This window comes from Garra rufa, chromosome 21, assembly GCF_049309525.1.
Source record: "Garra rufa chromosome 21, GarRuf1.0, whole genome shotgun sequence".
In the NCBI taxonomy this organism is placed as follows: domain Eukaryota; kingdom Metazoa; phylum Chordata; class Actinopteri; order Cypriniformes; family Cyprinidae; genus Garra; species Garra rufa.
In genome coordinates this window covers 8,154,019-8,174,391 of record NC_133381.1, presented here as the reverse complement: position 1 = coordinate 8,174,391, position 20,373 = coordinate 8,154,019, and the positions used below count along the sequence as shown (strand labels likewise).

General features: G+C 33.5%; 2 protein-coding genes across 2 annotated transcripts in view; one reads left to right on the top strand and one right to left on the bottom strand.

The window, feature by feature from the left end:
- Nucleotides 1-8,041, bottom strand: part of tyro3 (TYRO3 protein tyrosine kinase) — a 29,615-nt gene extending 21,574 nt beyond the window's left edge. Inside the window, exons 1-2 of the mRNA XM_073826854.1 lie at nt 7,726-8,041; nt 4,515-4,698 (exon numbers count right to left, since the gene is read on the bottom strand). Coding sequence (XP_073682955.1) covers nt 4,515-4,698; nt 7,726-7,783 — 242 coding nt within the window. The 5' untranslated portion in view covers nt 7,784-8,041. The remainder of the gene's footprint in view (nt 1-4,514; nt 4,699-7,725) is intronic.
- Nucleotides 8,042-9,753: 1,712 nt separating this feature from the next.
- The window catches only part of mipol1 (mirror-image polydactyly 1), a 93,981-nt gene continuing 83,361 nt past the window's right edge, over nt 9,754-20,373 (top strand). Inside the window, exons 1-2 of the mRNA XM_073827371.1 lie at nt 9,754-9,876; nt 17,226-17,317. Coding sequence (XP_073683472.1) covers nt 17,272-17,317 — 46 coding nt within the window. The 5' untranslated portion in view covers nt 9,754-9,876; nt 17,226-17,271. The remainder of the gene's footprint in view (nt 9,877-17,225; nt 17,318-20,373) is intronic.

The following is a 20,373-nucleotide window of genomic DNA, read 5'->3' as shown; positions in this document are numbered from 1 at the left end:
AATCAAAAATTACATTTTGATATATTTACAGTAGGAATTTTACAAAAAAATCTTAATGGAACATGATCTTTACGTCATTTCCTAATGATTTTTGGCATAAAAGAAAAAACAATAATTTTGACCCATACCATGTAGTTTTGGCTATTGCTAAAAACATACCCTAGCGACTTAAGACTGGTTTTGTGGTCCAGGGTCACATATTGTCCTATCATAACAATCAATGGAAAGCTTATTTATTCATCTTACAGATGATCTATAAATCTCAGTTTCGAAAAATTGACCCTTATGACTGGTTTTGTGGTCCAGGGTCACAAATAACATTTACCGGCCAATTGTGCCTCAAGCACAAATGCATATATTTACATAAAACATTTGCAGCATTCACACAGCTACTGAACTAAATTAAGCTGAATAATGACTAAATGATGAATAATGATAATGAAAAATTGTATTTGCTTCATAAATGAATAACTCTGCAACATTTACTTTTACGTTTATTGTAATAAAGCTGCTTTGATATAGTTTGTATTGTATAAAGTGCTATATAAATAAACGTGACTTGGCTTGACATGGACTTAGACTAGAAAAGTAGCAAATGCCATAACTTTGTCTTATAATAATCATGGAATAATGCCACATCCGTCTCAAAGTTTTACAACTAGACAACAGCCAGCCAGTCTAAGAGTGCTTAGATTTATGTAGACAAAGGTCAGTTGCGCAAACAATGGCATGACTTGCAATCACATAAAATAAATGCATGACGTAAACATTTGTTTACAGCTATGACACCCATGACAGGAAACTATAACCTATAGAAGACGTTTATAGATTATGCTGGGAGCGTGGCGTTTAGCAAGGAAACGTGACTTCTGTAATTCACTAAGCCAGTTTCGATCTTCATCGTTTATTATCCTCTTTAGCCTATTCTTACTGCAGGCAACACTTTCAAAAGCAAACTTCCACCCAAACTGTGTTTAGTCTAAGACTGGACTAAATCTGCATTTAGGAAATGGGCAACTGGACTACGTCACAACATGTGCAAGAGATTATCAGAGCTGACAGCGTTCAGTAAAGCAAGCTCATGTTACTAATGTCCATCTGCATAACTACATTCCAGTCAGAAGGGGCTAAATTTACCTGGCTGCGAAGATGCTCAATGGAAAGTTCAAAATGATCTCCAATGTTGCTATAAAGTGATATGCACATTGTTTGTGAGCTTTATTTTGATTTATAAGCTCTATCTGTATTTATTTAATGTGGTCTTTATCTGGCATATCTTATAGTTTTTAAAAAGATGACTGTACTACACTATTCAAAAGTCTTTTAAAGATCTCTTAGGGATGCATTTATTTGTATACGGTAAAACAGTAATATTGTGATTTTTTTGTACAATTTACAATAATTTTGTTTCATTTTACAATTTTTTAAAATGTAATTTATTTTTCTGTGATGCAAAGCTGAATTTTCAGCATCATTACTTTAGTCTTCAATGTCAAACGATTCTTCAGAAATCATTCTAATTTGCTCATTTACTGCATTTCTTATTATTGTCGATGGCTAAAACAGTTGTGCTGCTTAATATTTGTGTGGAAACCATGATAAAATTTAAGAAAGTTGAAGGAACAGCATTAAGCATTAAGTACAAATCATATGTGACCCTGGACCACAAAACCAGTCATAAGGTTAAATTTTACAAAACTGAGATGTATACATCACATGAAAGCTCAATAAATAAGCTTTCTATTGATATATGATTTGTAAGGATAGGACAATATTTGGCCGAGATACAACTATTTGAAAATCTGGAATCTGAGGGTGCAAAAAAATCAAAATACTGAGAAAATCACCTTTAAATTCTCCAAATTAAGTTCTTAACAATGCATATTACTAATCAAAAATTACGTTTTGATATATTTATAGTAGGAATTTTACAAAAAATCTTCATGGAACATGATCTTTACTTAATTTCCTAATGATTTTTGGCATAAAAGAAAAATCAATAATTTTGACCCATACAATGTATTTTTGGCTATTGCTACAAACATACCCCAGCGACTTAAGACTGGTTTTGTGGTCCAGGGTCACATATACATTTTAAATGTCTTTACTGTCACTTTTGATTACTTTTGAATAACTGCTGAATAAAAGTATTACTTCCTTAACTTTTTTTTACTGACCCTAAACTTTTTAAACAGTAGTTTAAATTTAAAGGGAATACTAAACTATTCTGATGAAGCTGAACTCTGAGCTGGACCTGTAGGAACGGAAAACCAGTATCACAAGACTATCCCAATGAATGTTTGTTCACAAATACATATTATACACAATACACATCCAGCAAATTAAGCATGTGCTCAAGAAATGGTTGAAAATGATCTTGTATAACTTTGAAGGTCAAAGTTACTTGCAACTGTAACAAACATGTTAGACTTGATAGTCGTTGATAAAATGTATGCATTTTTTTTATCTTATCATTTTACAATGCAGTATTAACGTGATCATATGATGAGTTACTGTGGCATAAAAAGCACAAACAACCATTCTGGTGTTCGAGATCTGCGCTCACACAGTGATAAATACAAAAAATGATACTGATATAGACACAGAGTCGCAACCTCAAGGTCTCATGACAACTGGACAGACTTCCTTTTAGGCAAAAAGTGTAAAAGACATACATTTTTTGCCTGCTGGCCCAAGCTGAAATAGTCCACCCACAAGTCTCTATGATATTCTGGTGTCTATACAGTGCTGCTTGAAAGTTTGTGAACGCTTTGGAATTTTCTATATTTCTGCATAAATATGACCTAAAACATAATCAGATTTTCATATAAATCCTGCAATAAGACAAAGAGAACCCAATCCAACAAGTGAGGGAAAAATATTTTCTTCGTAATTTATTTATCGAGAAAATGATCCATATTTGTGCGTTGAAAAAGTATGTGAATCTCTTGGATTAGCAGTTAATTTAAGAGTGAAATTAGAGTCCATCTGTGCAGATGTGTTTTCAGTCAGCGCAAGTATGTGACCTGTTTTATTCAAACAACAGGGATCTATCAAAGTCTGATCATGTTTGTGGAAGTGAATCATGTCACGAACAAAGGAGATTACTGAAGACAACTAAAAAAAGAGTTGATGTTGCTCATCAGGCTAGAAAAGGTTACAAAACCAGCTCTAAAGGGTTTGGACTCCACAAGTCCACAGTCAGACAGCTTGTGTACAAATGGAGGAAATTCAAGGCCACTGTTACCTTCCCGAGAAGTGGTTGACCAACAAAGATCACTCCAAATCCAAACACGTAATAGTCTGCAAGGTTGCAAATTATCCAAGGGTAACTTCTAAGCAACTAAAGGCCTTTCTCACATTGGCTAATGTTAATTTGCCTGAGCCCACCATCAGGAGAACACTGAGCAATCATGGTGTGTATGGAAAGATCATGTGGACAAACCAGAGGACTATTGGAGAATGTTTTAATGAATGGATGAAACCAAAATAGAACTTATTGGTTTAAATGATAAAAAAGAACATTCTGCATTCCAGTTTTAGAATCTTATCCCATCTGTGAAACATGGTGGTGGTGGTAGTATCATGGCTTGGGCATGTTTTGCTGCATCTTGGCCAGGATAGCCTGCCATCATTGACGGAACAATGAATTCTGAATTATACTAGCAAATTCTGTAGGAAGACATCAGGACATCTGTTTAAGAACAGAGTCTCAAGAGAACATGGGTCATGACTCATGGAGCACGACAAAAACCCCAAGCACACAAGTCATTCAACCAAACAATGTTTAAAGAAGAACAAATTAATGTTTTGGAATGGCTGAGTCAAAGTCCAGACCTTAATCCAATTAAAATGTTGTGGAATGACCCAAGCAAATGGTTCATAGGAGGAAACCCACCAACATCAAAGAGTTTAAGTGGTTCTGCACTAAGGGATGGGCTAAAACTCCTACATGTGTTTGTGCAGAAATGATCAGCATTTACAAAAAAAATGACCTTCAGTTACTGCAGCAAAAGGGGGTCACGGCCAGATACTGAAAGCAAAGATTCACATACTTTTGCAATGCACAGATATGTAACACTGGATCATTTTGCACAATATTAGAGAATATTTTCTCTCACTTTGTCTACTTTCAGGACTTATATGAAAACCTGATGATGTTTTGGGTCATATTTATGCAGAAATATAGAAAATTCGAAAGGGTTCACAAACTTTCAAGCAGCACATCTTTTATCACATCTATTTTGTTTGCCTGTTCTAAGTGGTCTACAAGACACTTTTGTGTAAAATCCTCTAGTTTGAGAAAAAATAGTAACAGTGGCGCTTGCCTTAGTAAACAACTTTGACTGTTAAATCTGACCAGTTTCAACATCCTCTTCATACAGTCTAAAGTCTCACTCCTTGCCTGAAAACAGTTTCAACCAGCTGCGTTTTATTTCTGAAAACATTCATTGGAAAAACAACTATGCTAAACAACATCCAGGACTTCTAGTTCCAGGTTCACATTGTCCTACCTGTGAAAGGTCTCCCAGTGATGTGCATCCAGTGTGATGTACATCTGATCAGTGCTGTAGATCTTCTCCCCATCCTTCATCCAGATGATCTCTGGTTCACTCAAACCTTCAAAGGCACAGCCCAGACGGGCCATGTTCCCCTGAGTCACCGTTTGGTTCGAAGGGTTTTTGGTGAACCGTAACCCTGGAGGACACAGAGTATGACATGCTTCAAAAGCAAACTTACAAATAAAGTAATATCAAGACATCTGGACAGGACACATTTCATGATCAAATGTAGATATTTCTTGTAGAAGAGAGTTCTAGTAAAGAGACAAATCGAACTGATTCAAAACCTTATGCTTAAATGCTTAAAATGATTTTTGCACACAAATGCTATATGCAAATCATAACTAGATAGAGTTCTGTAAATTAAATGAGTAGTTCACCTAAAAAATGTGTTAAAATGTCTTAATAATGGCATCTTTTCCTGATGTTAATTGATGGACTGGAGTGGTGTTGACTACTTGTGGATTATTGTGATGTTTTCATCAGCTGTTTGGACTCTCATTCTGATGGCACCCATTTACAATAAGGATCCATTGATAAGCAAGTAATAGAATGCTATATTTCTTCAAATCTGTTTTGATGATTAAACAAACTCACCTACAGTGGTGTGAAAGTGTGTTGGCCCCTTTCTGATTTTCACACTTTAATGTTTCAGATCATCAAACAAATATTAATCAAAGATAACACAAGTAAACACAACATGCAGCTTTTAAATTAAGGGTTTTTCTAATGAAGGGAAAACAAAATCCAAACCCACATGGCCCTGTGTGAAAAAGTGTATCCCTGTTAAAACATAACTGTGGTTTATCACACCTGAGTTCAGTTTCTTTAGCCAAACCCAGGCCTGATTACTGCCTCACCTGTTCGCAATCAAGAAATCACTTAAATAGGACCTGCCTGACAAAGTGAAGTAGACCAAAAGATCCTCAAAAGCTACACATCATGTTGAGATCCAAAGAAATTCAGGAACAAATGAGAAAGAAAGTAATTGAGATCTATCAGTCTGAAAAAGGTTATAAAGCCATTTCTAAAGCTTTGGGACTCCAGCGAACCACAATGAGAGCCATTATCCAGAAATTGTAAAAAACATGGAACAGTGGTGAACCTTCCCAGGAGTGGGCGGCTGACCAAAATTACCCCAAGAGCGCACCAACGACTCATCCAAGAGGTCACAAAAGACCACACAACAACATCTAAAGAACTGCAGGCCTCTCTTGCCTCAGTTAAGGTCAGTGTTCATGACTCCACCATAAGAAAGAGACTGGGCAAAACTGGCCTGCATGGCAGAGTTCCAAGATGAATACCGCTGCTGAGCAAAAAGAACATAAAGGCTCGTCTCAGTTTTGCCAGAAAACATCTTGATGATCCCCAAGACTTTTGGGAAAATACTCTGTGGACTGACAAGACAAAAGTTGAACTTTTTGGAAGGTGCCTGTCCCATTACATCTGGCATAAAAGTAACACAGCATTTCAGAAAAAGAAGATCATACCAACAGTAAAATATGGTGGTGGTAGTGTGATGGTCTGGGGCTGTTTTGCTGCTTCTGGACCTGTGATAAATGGAACCATGAATTCTGCAGTCTACCAAAAAAAATTGTCCTGAAGGACGATGTCCAGCCATCTGTTCGTGACCTCAAGCTGAAGCGAACCTTGGGTTCTGCAGCAGGACAATGATCCAAAACACACCAGCAAATCCACCTCTGAATGGCTGAAGAAAAACAAAATGAAGACTTTGGAGTGGCCTAGTCAAAGTCCTGATCTGAATCCTATTGCTGTGGCATGACCTTAAAAAGGTGGTTTATACTCGAAAACCCTCCAATGTGGCTGAATTACAACAATTCTGCCAAGATGAGTGGGACAATATTCCTGCACAGCGCTGTAACAGACTCATTGCAAGTTATCGCAAACACTTGATTGCAGTTGTTGCTGCTAAGGGTGGCCCAACCAGTTATTAAGTTTAGGGGGCAAACACTTTTTCACACAGGGCCATGTGGGTTGGGATTTTGTTTTTTGTTTTCCCTTTATAATAAAAAATTTCATTCAAAAACTGCATGTTGTGTTTACTTGTGTTACCTTTGATTAACATTTAAATTTGATTGATGATCTGAAACATTAAAGTGTGACAAACATGCAAAAAAAATTAAAACTCGGGACCACTGTACATCTGTAATGATGAGGCCAGGGTGAGTAAACTCTCAGCAACTTTTCACTACTCCTTTAAGAAACACCAAAAATCACATCACATGCTTTGTTGGTGGCTTCCTGCCTTTAAATGTCAAGTAAATCACAATAAAGACAGAGAATACCAGAACAAGACATGTGCAATATATAATCTACGCCTTGAAAATTTGGAAAGAAGCTTCATAATTCCTTCAAGAGGCTTTTGAGCCATTTTCTAAGACGTCTATTGTAGGACAATTTCTGGCATCTCTGACAGTGTGCACGTTCGACTGCGGACAGCAGGCGTAATGCATGCTGCAGATGTCTGAAAGGTCTCCACTGTGACAACACCACACAGCTGGCCAAAACATCTGCATCAAAGACCACATTCATTTCCCAGGAAAGTGGAATGAGGAAACTACAGTGACCTGTTTATGATGTAACTCTACAATCAATAAAGTAGCATACATGACTGTATATCCATCTATCTCAGATGACACTGATTCAATCAGCTGTAAGAGAATAGCCTCTATTTTTAGCACAAAAAAGTACACAAAAAATAACACTCTAAAAGTTTATTTGGTTAAAAAAATGATACGTAACACAAGTGTATTTTTAATTGAAATAAAATTAACAAACAAACAAAAGCCTCTTTTTGAAAAATGTTTACAAATACCTTCGCTGTTCACAATTCAGTAGTTAAAATATTACAAAAACTTTTTAAAAATCCCACTCGACCACAATAACAAAAACAGAGATGCTGAATCTGTAATGACATTCTGTCAAATCTTAGCATTTCATTAAAAATGATAACAATTATTATGAGAAAGGATACAAAAGAGGTTTATAAGAACTTTCTGCTTGTGTTCATAATAAATGTCCCATATATTTACACTTAACCCCGATGTTTATCGTGAAACAATGTATCCACGTCAACACTGATGAGTTCAATGATACACTGTTCACAAACTCTGATCAAACGATTATGATTAAACAAACTTACCGTGAATTCCCTCATTGAAGTGCAGGAAAACGAGCAGGATACAAAGAGAAACTCCCATTATAACATCTTCTGTTAAAGAGCTGAGTTATCTCCTTCACCTCAGGAAAGTTTGAACAGCGGTGATTAATGAATTAACTTGCTGTTCGTAAATCCCATTATATTCATAGGCTTCACCGCCGGAGTTTCAACTTCAAAATCAATCCCTCTCTCATTTAGTTCATTGTGCTTCCGCGGTCAAACCGGTAAAGGTAGCATTTTGCTCATTGTTTTGATAAATCCTACACGAGCTCGTGAGAGCGCGGTGATCATCGTTCAAGTCAAGTAGCTCGCTTTAGAAAAACACAGTAGAAAACATCTGAGAAATCGGAGAGGCGTGAATTAGCGTCCCCTATAGGTCACGTGACGAAACTACATGGACTACTCCATAACAAACCTCAACATTTTATTTACAGCGTGGGTTTTCGAACCTTGTGAAGCTAAAGGCATATATATTCATGTATATTATATTACAAAGACAGCGTGTTTTTTTTTTCCAAATTAAATAATTGGCTTTTTACTGGTTCTTATTGCGTTATTTTGTATATTGTAAAAAATAACATAACATAGTTTTTTATTTAATTGTATTTTTTAACAAATTTGTACAGAAGTTTCCGAATTTTTGAAGCTAAATACATGCATTTTTCTACATATTATATTATAAAAACAATATGCTTTTGCCAAATTAATTGTCTTTTTTGTATGTTATTGTTTTATTATTTTACGTTGTAGAAAATAAAAAATAAAAAATAAAATAAAATAAAAAGTATTAATATAATACCAATAAAGTGTTTTCATATAATAAAGAACTATTATGTATAAATGTGAAGAGAAACGTTTTCAATTCATTACAATTATTTGCATGCCTTTTTCTACAATAACATTGTGTCAAAGTGATTTAACAAAGAAAACTGCCTTACAGTCTTATGGTCTTACATACATTTTCTTTTTTTAATTGTACAGAAATTTTCAAAAAAGTTTAAGCTAAATGCATACATTTTTCTACATGTTATACTATAAAAACAGTATGCCTTTGCCAAATGAATTGGCTTTTATACTGACTTTTATAACTTATTTTGTTGTTTATTTTTTATATATTGTAAAAAGGCCTAAATAAATATATAGTCAATTATATTTTACTAATAAATAAAACCAAAAAGTCATAATAAAATACCAATAACATGTTTTTATATAATAATAAAACAATTATGAGTAAATGTGAAGAGAAAAGTTTTCAGTTCATTACAATTATTTGCATGTCTTTTTAAAATAAACATTGTGTCAAAGTGATTTAACAAAAAATGTTGCCTTGCTTTTAATTTTTTTCTTACAAAATTGTACAGGGGTTTCCAAACGTTTTGAAGCTAAATGCATACATTTTCCTACACATTATATTGTAAAAAAAGCATGCTTTTGCCAAATGCATTATTTAACTTTTATACTGGCTTTTATTATACTGATTTATTACGATTTTATATATTGTAATAAATAAATAAATAATTAATTATATTTTCCATTATATTTAACAAATAAACATTAAATAAAAAATAACAAAAAATACAAATAAACTGTTATTATATAATAAAAAAGTATATGGGTAAATGTGAAGAGAAACTTTTTTAATTCATTACAATTATTTACATGCCTTTTTCTACAATAAAAGGGATTTAACAGAGAATATTGTACGGTCTCTTGCTCTTACATACATTTTTTTTTACATTTTAAATGTTTGTTTTATTATTATTATTATTATTTTTAGTATATTCGTTCACTTTTCATTCATCTGTTCATCTATTCATCTTATGGTCTTGCTCCTCCTGAATTTTCTGCAAACCTAGGATCACCCTTATGATCTAATGGCACCCTTATGATAATAATTATCACCCTTATGATAATAATTTTTTAAATCCCCTCTCAGAAGAGTACTATGATCTATGTGAGGCAGCGGTGAGCGGCCTCTAGTGGTCAAACGCAACACTGCCAGTCGTTCTCCCGGTGGGCCGGAATGAAGCGTGACTCCGCGCACTGTAATAGGAAGTTCCCCTCCAAAACTTTTAGGAAACAATCCTGTCCGACCTGCACCAAATGAACGCCGACTTCATAATCCTAACCATGGTAAGTCCGACGACGGTCCGTCTTTCAGTGACCACTCCTATCCATGTCTCACTGCATAAATATTCATGCTTTGACTGAATGACTAATGAAGCTGAAGAAAATAAAAGCAGTGTTTGTGTTTTGACGCCGCCTCAGACGGTGTGTCAGTCTATGAGGGTTTTTAGGCAGAAAGGTGGAGGCGTTAGTTTACTTCTTTGACTAGTTACGACTTGTTTTGTAATGGTAACACATTAGACCTGTTTGAAACATTCCGGCTTCAGTCAAGTGTTACTTTGTTACACGAATACTCCTGCGCCGCTGTTTGGATGGATTTAAGGATATGGCTGTGTCTCAACACTTACTGAGCTGCCTACCTAGATAGCAGTTTAGGGCACTTGTTTTGGTATTACAAAAGACCACTACGTGTACAGTGGTGATAATATCCTGGTATTTGTCGGTCAATGACAATCATTTTGTGTGGATCTAAGTCATTATATATCCTGCTGAGGGAAAAAAGTAATCTCATTATTATTTATTTTATTTTATTATTTATTTGACATATTTTGGGTTAATAAATGTTAAAAAATGAACAGATTATGGCTGTAGAGTAATATTAATTCCAGAATAAATTGAATTTAAAAAACAAATTGCAAGGATTATAGTTTATTTTCTGTTAAAATTGAATCAGTAGTCAGTTGTTTTGTGTGCGTGTGTATAAAATAAAATAAAATATTGTTAAATTAAATTTTATATACACTGCCGTGATCAGTAAGACTTGTTTTTTTTTTTACAGAAGTGTATTATGCTCATCAAGACTGCATTTATTTGATCAAGAATACAGAAAAAAACAATAATACTGCAAAGTGTAGTTACAATATAAAATAATAGTTTCTATTTTAATATACAATAAAATATTTATTTTTCCTGTGATACAAAGGCTGAATTTTCATTAGCCATTACTCCAGCCTTAAGTGTCCTTCAGAAATCATTTTAATATGCTGATTTATTATTCGAATTATCAATGTTGGCAACAGTTAAAAATTTTTTGGAACCTGTCATACTTTTTCCAGGATTCTTTTATGAATAAAAAGTTAAAAAGAACAGCATTTATTTAAGATATAAATCTTGTCTAACAATATAAGTATTTGCTATCACTTTTCATCAATTTAACACATCCTTGCTGAATAAAAGTAATAATTTCTTTCAAAAAAAGAAAGAATAAAATTTACTGACCCCAAACTTTTGAACAGTAGTGTATATTGTTAAAAAAGGTTTCTAGTTTAAATAAATGCTGTTATTTTTAACTTTTTATTCATTGAAAAATCCTAAAAAAAAAATCACAGTTTCCAAAATAATATTAAGCAGTTTAAATATTAAACTGTTTCTCAACAATCAGCCTATTAGAATGATTTCTGAAGAATCATGTGACTCTGAATACTGGAGTAATGATGCTGAAAAATTCAGCTTTGATCACAGAAATAAATTTGATTTTTGAATGTATATTGAAATAGAATGTTATTTTACACCGTAAAAATATTTCACAATATTAAAATTTTTCTGTATTTTTGATCAAATAAACGCAGCCTTTATGAGCATAAGAAACTTCTTTAAAATACATTAAAAATCATACTGATCCCAAACTTTTGACCGGCAGTGTGTATATAGTATAATTTGCAAATAGGACCCTTACACTATCTTGACAGTGTTGAAGCCTTTATTATTATTATTATTATTATTTTAATATCACATATTCTGACCTTTTTATGACACATTGAGAAATGGTACAAATGTTTTAAAAAATTCATCTCAGACATCCTAAATCATAAATCTAAAAACATAGCCATGGCATGTCCTGTGTAGTTGGGGAGCTCACTAGGTTTTGAGACACAGCCATTGTCTCCTCACGTGGATCATGTTTCAAGTGTGTGCATGGGATGTGCAAGCTGAGATGAAGTATACGGTGTCCAGTCAGAAAACGCCGGCTTACTACACACACTAACACATATATGAATATCAGAAGCATGGCTCGGGATGTTCAGTGTGCACTTCGGAGGGCAAAACACAAAATATCAACTTTGGAGAATGAGCTGTCTATTAAGTGAGTATGATGGGATCTCAGTTAGTAACCAGTTACATTGATGTACATAATAGGGCATAATGCAAATATCTGTGAGGCTGGAGAGGCGAAACTAGGTTTTAGTTTAGTGTATAAATTGTGCATTTAGCAAAGTGTTGGTAAAGTAAGAAATGATGCTGTTTGACAGAAACTGGATGCCACACTTGTTAATGTCGACTTATAGCTATCGTCTTGTCTTCAAGACCTCAGACAAATAAAGTCTTTTCGGTTTGTCAGGAAGACAGTTATACGATGATTTATTGGTTGGCTTTGTTTGCCCTAAATTTAAGCCCTTGGACTTTTAAGTCACAGTTCAAATTGGCTAAATGACATTTTATTATATATGAAATATCAAAACAAGTGAGCTTTTCGGAAGTCGAACAAATTCAGGTTACTTTTAAATTAAATGACGATGTTGCTTTTTTACATAAAATTAAACAAGATTTTTTCAATTCAACATCTATACAAACTTATTAATAAAGAATGCAGTTTGTTTTTCTTTGTTTTTATCCAATTTATGAAGGTGCTGTAAACTTAATTATGTATTCTGTTGTAGTTGCAAAATTTTATGGTATTTTATGCATGTAACTTAGATTTTTCTTATGTATGATACATTTATTTTAACAAATTTACCATTAATACAGATGCTGCTTGTGATACATGATCTTTCCGACATGACTTGAAGCACCTCAAGTTCCCACAGGTTTCTTCGAAGTAAAACCACAGGTGTATTTCATTACATAAACCGCATGCTTGTGCTAGCTTTCTTTAAAATAAATCCCACTTGGATTAAGATTTTGCAATGACACTAACATTCAGTCATTTTAAGTCTGATGTATGTGACAAATGTAGATTTTTAAGCTTAAAGAAGTTATATTTGAATAAATATTTGAAAAGCAATTGCAATATTTAACACTGTTATTGCATCAGGGATATTAAACCCTGCTGATTCTTTGTTTTGTCCAACCTGTAGTTTCGTAGTATGTAGTATGTTTGGTTAAGGTTGGATATGCCGGACAGTGGAAATGTTGGTACATTAATGTCATGTCAGAAAGATCATATCACGAGTTGAACACACATGAACTCCACACTATGTGTTAATAATTAGTGGGAAAGTCAGAACTTCCTTCAAGCCAAGGTTTCCGAGTCGAGGGTCTGTCAATGAGAAAATATGGTAGATGGTAAATCTGTTCTATATACAAGAAATCTAATTAAATTACATATGCAAAATACAATAGTACTGTACATTTGAGATATATACCCCCGGTTTCACAGACAAGGCTTAAGCCTAGCCCTTGACTAAAATGTAAGTCTGAGCTGTTTCAACTGAAAGACACTTGCACTGACTGATCTAAAAATATATCAGTGCCTTTGTTTTGTCTTAAGATGCACTCTAGTAATGTTTTTTTTCTAAGCATGCAAACTGAACTATGGGCTAATCCTAGCTTAGTCTGAGCCCTGTCTGGTCTGTGAAACCAGGCCTTTATGATTAAATTTACAGCGACTTCATGAATGTAATAAAAAAAAAGCGAAAACAACTAATGTGCATCAATTTTTTAAGCTGAGTTTAAAAATCTTGCCTTTTTTTAAAGAAAAGGTAGAAAGGTACATCACCATTTTGCTTCAACCAAAGTGACTTGAATGAATCTAATGTTGTAATCATGACATCCCAACTCATAATTACAAAGTTCCCTAACAGACTTAAATGCACCATGTGCTCCGACTCACAGAGTCCCTGCATAGTAGGGCTGGGCAATTTGGCTTAGAATCAAAATCTCGATTAATTGAACATTTTAACCCGATTACGATTAATGAACGATTATTTTATTTATTAATAAAATTATATTTAATTATATTTATATAATAATTATTTTTTTGCCCTCATAGTTCACTGACAAGTTTTGTACAGTAAATATGTTCACATATTACAAGCGAGAGATTTTTGGATGAAGGGTGCATTACTTGATTTTAAAATAATTGAAGGAAACACACTATCTACGATCTATGATTATTAATTGAACATCAGTGTTGAACAACTGAAATTAAAGCAAGCATTGCTTAAAACGAAAAGTCACATTTTTCTTAAATTAGTGAAAATAAATAACTTGCACTATTGGAAACAAAATAAATAATTTTCAATGTTTTTCATATTAAAAGTAGAAAATAAGCAGTATCTCCTCTAAATAAAATTACCCTTGTATATCCTGTAAATACTTTTTACTGTATAAATACTGTTTAAGCTCTCCATCGACATGTCGGCGGAATAACGTAACGGAGCGCTTGTGTTTTTTAAAGGGAAAGTAATTGAAATAATCTTCCTGGAAAAATTTTAACGATTATAGGTTCTGAATGTCGATTTCGATTATTTTTCGATTAATCGCCCAGCCCTACTGCATAGTGCACACTAAGCAGGGTATATCTGTAGAAGACAACTTGACAAAATGTGTTGATTTGGAACGCTCTACAATATAATCACACTTAGTAAACACACATCACACAAAGATAAAAGTTTTGAAGATGACATAATATAACAAATATGTGACCCTGGACCACAAAACCAGTCTTAAGTCGCTGGGGTATATTTGTAGCAATAGCCAAAAATACATTGTATGGGTCAAAATTATTGTTTTTTCTTTTATGCCAAAAATCATTAGGAAATTAAGTAAAGATCATGTTTCATTAAGATTTTTTGTAAAATTCCTATTGTAAATATATCAAAATGTAATTTCTGATTAGTTATATGCATTGTTAAGAACTTAATTTGGACAACTTTAAAGGTGATTTTCTCAGTATTTTGATTTTTTTGCACCCTCAGATTCCAGATTTTCAAATAGATGTATCTCAGCCAAATATTGTCCTATCCTAACAAACCAAACATCAATAGAAAGCTTATTTATTGAGCTTTCATATGATGTATACATCTCAGTTTTGTAAAATTTTACCTTATGACTGGTTTTGTGGTCCAGGGTCACATATAAAGTTCTGTCATGAAACTCTAAATGGCACAAGCCGATATGTTCTAATTCAGTCAGTCACATCATTATTCACATGGCACAGCTAATTGGTTTCTTTTCAAATCAGCTGCCAAAAAGCTTACTGCTCAACATTTAAATCTTGTCTAGGGCTTTCTGTAGCAGTTGCAGCATGCTTCAGAAACCCTCTACCTTCCCCAGCTCCACCTGTGTAGATCTGCTATGAGGTGATTTCATGAATGCACCAAATGTTCGGCAACCAAAATTATTTAGCCGAAAATAGCAAAAAAAGCTATTTTTCGAATAAGCAAAAAGGCTGAATAAATTATACAGAACAATGACGTGGCGCGATCAAATAGAGACGCACACTAATGCAGCAAACATGTCGGCAGTGTGGAAGCATTATGCATTTTAAAACGAAAACGCACTAGTGTAAATGCAGCAAACTGTCCAAAAAGACGCAAAAATCATTACAAGAACCGACAGCACGAGACTGTTTAGTATCGCGTCGCATGTCTTCCATGAGAAGAGAAAGGGGTGGTTGTTGCTGATTACTACATGATGACTGAAATCGTGAAATGGCCTTAAACCATTAGTAAATAAATTACAGAACGTTATGTTGTCTAATACACGCACAAATTGTATTTATTCTGCAGGAGCTCATTAGCCAGGGTTCAAAGTCCAAAGCAAAAGAGGGAAATCTGCATGATGATCATTCATAAATCTGCTGCTGTCAGCAAAAAGTAGTACTCAGGTCTTCTTGCATGTTTCAGCCAACATAAAAGTCAACATTCATAAATGTTAGTATTGTAATTTTACTGTTGTTCTGTAAAATAAAATAAAGTAACACAAAAATAATAACAATCATTACAACAGCTTTATTAATACATTTATTAAAACATTCAGACATAGTGTTCAAATTGGAATCTGTAATATTTTCTAATGTTTTAAAATAAGTCTCTTCTGCTCAGCAAGGCTGCATTTATTTGTACATTAAAAGCACATGCCTGATTCAAGAAGTGGGTCTTAAAAATGGCCAAAGAATATTACTTTGCTAACATTAATTTTAAGTTAAATTGTACTTTGTTGGTAGGCTATAATGTCTACTAGAATGTTAAAAAATGTTCAGTAAATATTTTTAAATTGTTGTTTTGTAATTGACTTATTTTTCTTTGAAAAGCAAAACTGTAAAAAGTACTTTTTGGCTATTTAATTTATGTATTGATGAAAAAATACATGGTGGAAACCCCCCCCCCCCCAAAAAAAATGTGTTCGGTAATCGGCCTTCGGCTCATTTTGTTCAGTTTCAGACAAGAATTTTCGTTTCAGTGAATCCCTAATTAACATTGGCATGAATATTACCATGTTAAACTTGAGTTGTCATGACAGGAATATTTTTAAATTGAAAAATCCATTGATGTATGGTTTGTTGGGATAGGATAGTATTTGGCTGTAAAACAACTATTTGAAAATCTGAGGGTGCAAAAAAAAAAATTAAATATTGCGGAAATATCCTTTAAAGTGGTCCAAATGAAGCTCTTAGTAATGCCTATTACAAATCAAAAATTAAGTTTTTATATACTTATGGTAGGAAATATACAAAATATCTTCATGGAACATGATCTTTACTTAATATCCTAATGATTTTTGGCATAAAAGAAAAATCAATAATTTTGACCCATACAGTGTGTTGTTGGCTATTGCTACAAATATACCCATGCTACTAAAGTTTTGTGGTCCAGGGTCACATATAAATAACCGCTTTCGCATATATAAATGTATATATTTAAATACCCCTCCGAAAGGAAATCATAGAAATTCTTAATCTGTGGTATTGTAGGTTTTATATTGGGCTTTATTGGTCGTTGTGTGAGTTTTGATTGGACATTTGGCTGTTTTCATCACATTCACAGATATTTTTGCCAGTTTTCAAGCTTATCTGCATTAAGAATTGCATAGCAAGAAACATTAAAATCCCAGTCCATCATAGGGTGTGCTTTAGAGAAATACGGAACCCAGTCACAGAAACCCATTCATTATGAATGTAGAAGCTACTTTGATGTTTTTGCAGAAAAGAAAGTAATTGTAGGGCTGGTCATACACACACTCAGCTTTTGATATGTGAGCCCTGAGCTCATGAGGACATTGCAGAAGAGATTAGTCTAACCCACACTGAGAGCTAGTAAACATATGACCACAACCCACTGAGCTCAAGCACTAGCATTCAAGAACAACAGCAATATTGTTATTGTTATTAATACGCATCCTCTGTTTATTTTAAGGGAAAGCTTCTCAGAGAGTGAGGAGGAGCTGCATCAGCTGTCATGGATGCACAAACAGGAACTGAAGGATTCACTGGTTGATATGTACAAGGGTGAGTGTGAAGCGATTGCTGTTCTTTGTATTTCACAGGAGGGGCTTTTGTTTTGTGATGGACTGAATTTTGAAAACCTTATTTGTTACTTATAAGGTAACTAACCAAAACTGTGTTTTTGGGGGTAAAATACAATATTCAGATTTTTGGAGTACAGTGCATTCATAAATCTGGGCACTAGAGGGCATCCTTATCATGTCAGATGGTCGTGAACAGTGTCTCCAGCACTTAGTGCTGTGGCATTACTTCATTATATAACCCTAAAGATTTCAATTAGTATTTATTGACTTTTGGAACAGTCAAATATCAAAGGGTTCTAAGAATGACATGTATTTGCATTGTCATCTTTTAAAAAGCTATAAAGAGTTATTAAAGCGTGCATATTACAGACAGTGCTCTTACTAAAAACCCTGTGGTATATGATAAAAACATGACACTAAATATTCATGTATTTGCATATGGTATTAACATGGTACCATGTCTGAGGAACCTTTTGATTTTTGTTGTTGATTCTTGTTGTAAAGCCTTTTTTTTTTTACTTCGCTTTGTACAATGTTTTGTATACTATATATTACTGTTCGTAAGTTAAAAAGAAGTTTTGCTTAAATTATGTTTAATTAATACTTTAATTCAGCAAGTATGCATGTTAAAAAGATTTTTGTTTTAATTAAATGCTGTTCTCTTAAACTTTCTGTGCATCAAAGATTTTTGAAAAAATAATTTTATGGTTTCAAAAATATATTAAGCAACAGATCTTTAAAATTGACAGTAATAATAGAAAAAAAAAAATTTTTGAGGAAAAAATGTGACCCTGGACCACAAAACCATTTGTAGGTAGCACATTTATATTTGCAGCAATAACCAACAATGCATTGTATATGGGTCAAAATTATTGATTTTTCTTTTATGCAAAAAAATCGTTAGGATATTAGGTAAAGATCATGTTCTATGAAGATATTTTGTCAATTTTCTACCATAGATATATCAAAACTTACTTTATGATTAGTAATATGCATTGCTAAGAACTTAATTTGGACAAATTTAAAGGGGATTTTCTTAATATTTCTTAATATTGCACCCTCAGATTCTAGATTTTTAAATAGTTGTATCTCTGCCAAATATTGTCCTTTTCTTAACAAACCATACATCAGTGGAAAGCTTATTTATTTTATTACTTTCAGATGATTTTACAAAATTGACCCTTATGGCTGGTTTTGTGGTCCAGGGTCACAAATGGCCATATTAGAATGATTTTTTGAAGGATTACGTGACACTGTAGACTGGGAATAATGATGCTAAAAATTCAGCTTTGCATCACAAAAATAAATTACACTTTAAAATATTTTACAATAAAAAACAGTTATTTAAAGTTAAAGTAATAATATGTCACAGTATTACTGTATTTTTGATTAAACAAATGCATCCTTGGTGAATGTAAGAGACATTTAAAAAAAGGAAATTTTATACTCTTCGCATATTTAACAATTGTAATAGTGGTTTATTTATCATGCATTATTGCTTCCTCTTTATGCTTTGCATTGGCACTGTCTAGTCTCCATCTGTATGGTCTAATCTATGTATATATGTCAGAGAGCTTCACGGATCCTCATATGAGCTTCAGTCTACATCGATGTGCATTGTAAAGGCCGCCGATAAAGTCCGATCCGGAATAGCATGACCTCTGTTTGCATGTGTTTGTTTTTTTCGGAGTTAATGCCAGTTAGCGGTTTCTCTGATGTGCTGACACATCCTGCAGTAGAAGCGCCCAACCCAAAGTGTTACATCCTAGTGATGGGTGGAGATCAAGACCTGGAACAGGATCTGCTTAGCATGTATCCTGATATCTTAGACGCCTAGTGTGTGTGCATGCGCGCCTCTGGGTATATGGCTGCGTGCCTGATTTTTATGGGTTTGTGTGTTTTTGGTGCACAGACATTATGTCTGCCACTCACGCATGCACGTTTATGTTTTACAATCATTAATATTATCTGTAGGGGTTTTTGTGTGTGATGTTTTGCATTGCAGTCACCTGTATTAAAGCCATCTCCTTCCTTTTTGGTAGCAGATAAGCATGAAGCACTGATCCCACCCAATTCATTCTTTAATCTAGCTTGAATGTTTGTGTAGTTTAAGGCTATTATCCTTTACCACAGATTAAAAGCATACAGCTATCAGGATCCAAGTGACAGTTAGCCCACATCAACATAATATGCATGTTCCTCTAAAACGACAAGCACATTGCTGATTTAGTTTTTAAAGTAAGGTGTTTTAAACATGAATATAACGAATGATTAGCAATATCAGCAGTGTTGCAATATTTGCGAGTGTTGTATTGCTATTAGAGAACAGATCTGTAAACAAAAAAATAATATCGGTACACAGTGCAGTACATCATTTTTTTTGTTGTTTGTTTTTGCTCTGCCAATGTGAGTATATTGTGAATCAGAGAATTGTAATTATATTTAGTAAACATAGACAATTGGAGTGATACAAATAGGGAAGTGAATTCCGAAAAGGTTTGAATAAATATGTGACGCTTGGCCACAAAACCAGTTGCATTTGTAGGAATAGGCAAAAATACATTGTATGGGTCAAAATTATCTATTTTTCTTTTATGGCAAACATCATTAGGATATTAAGTAAAGATCATGTTCCATGAAGATATTTTGTACATTTCCTACCGTAAATATATCAAAACTTAATTTTTGATTAGTAATATGCATTGCTAAGAACTTCATTTGAACAGCTTTAAAGGTGATTTTCTCAATATTTTGATTTTTTTTTCTTTGCACCCTCACAACTATTTGAAAATCCAGTATCTATCTCGGCTAAATATTGACCAATCATACATCAATGGAAAGCTTATTTGTTCAGCTTTCATGTGATGTATATATCTCATTTAAAAAAAAATTACCCTTATAAATTATTAGTTAAGTGTTGATCAGATTAGCAAACCAGAACTGTTATATGTTTGCCAATAAATAGGATATTGGTTTAGAAGGACTATCAGATTCAGTTATTAAACTTTTGAATATGCAGTGCAATCGAAAAGAATA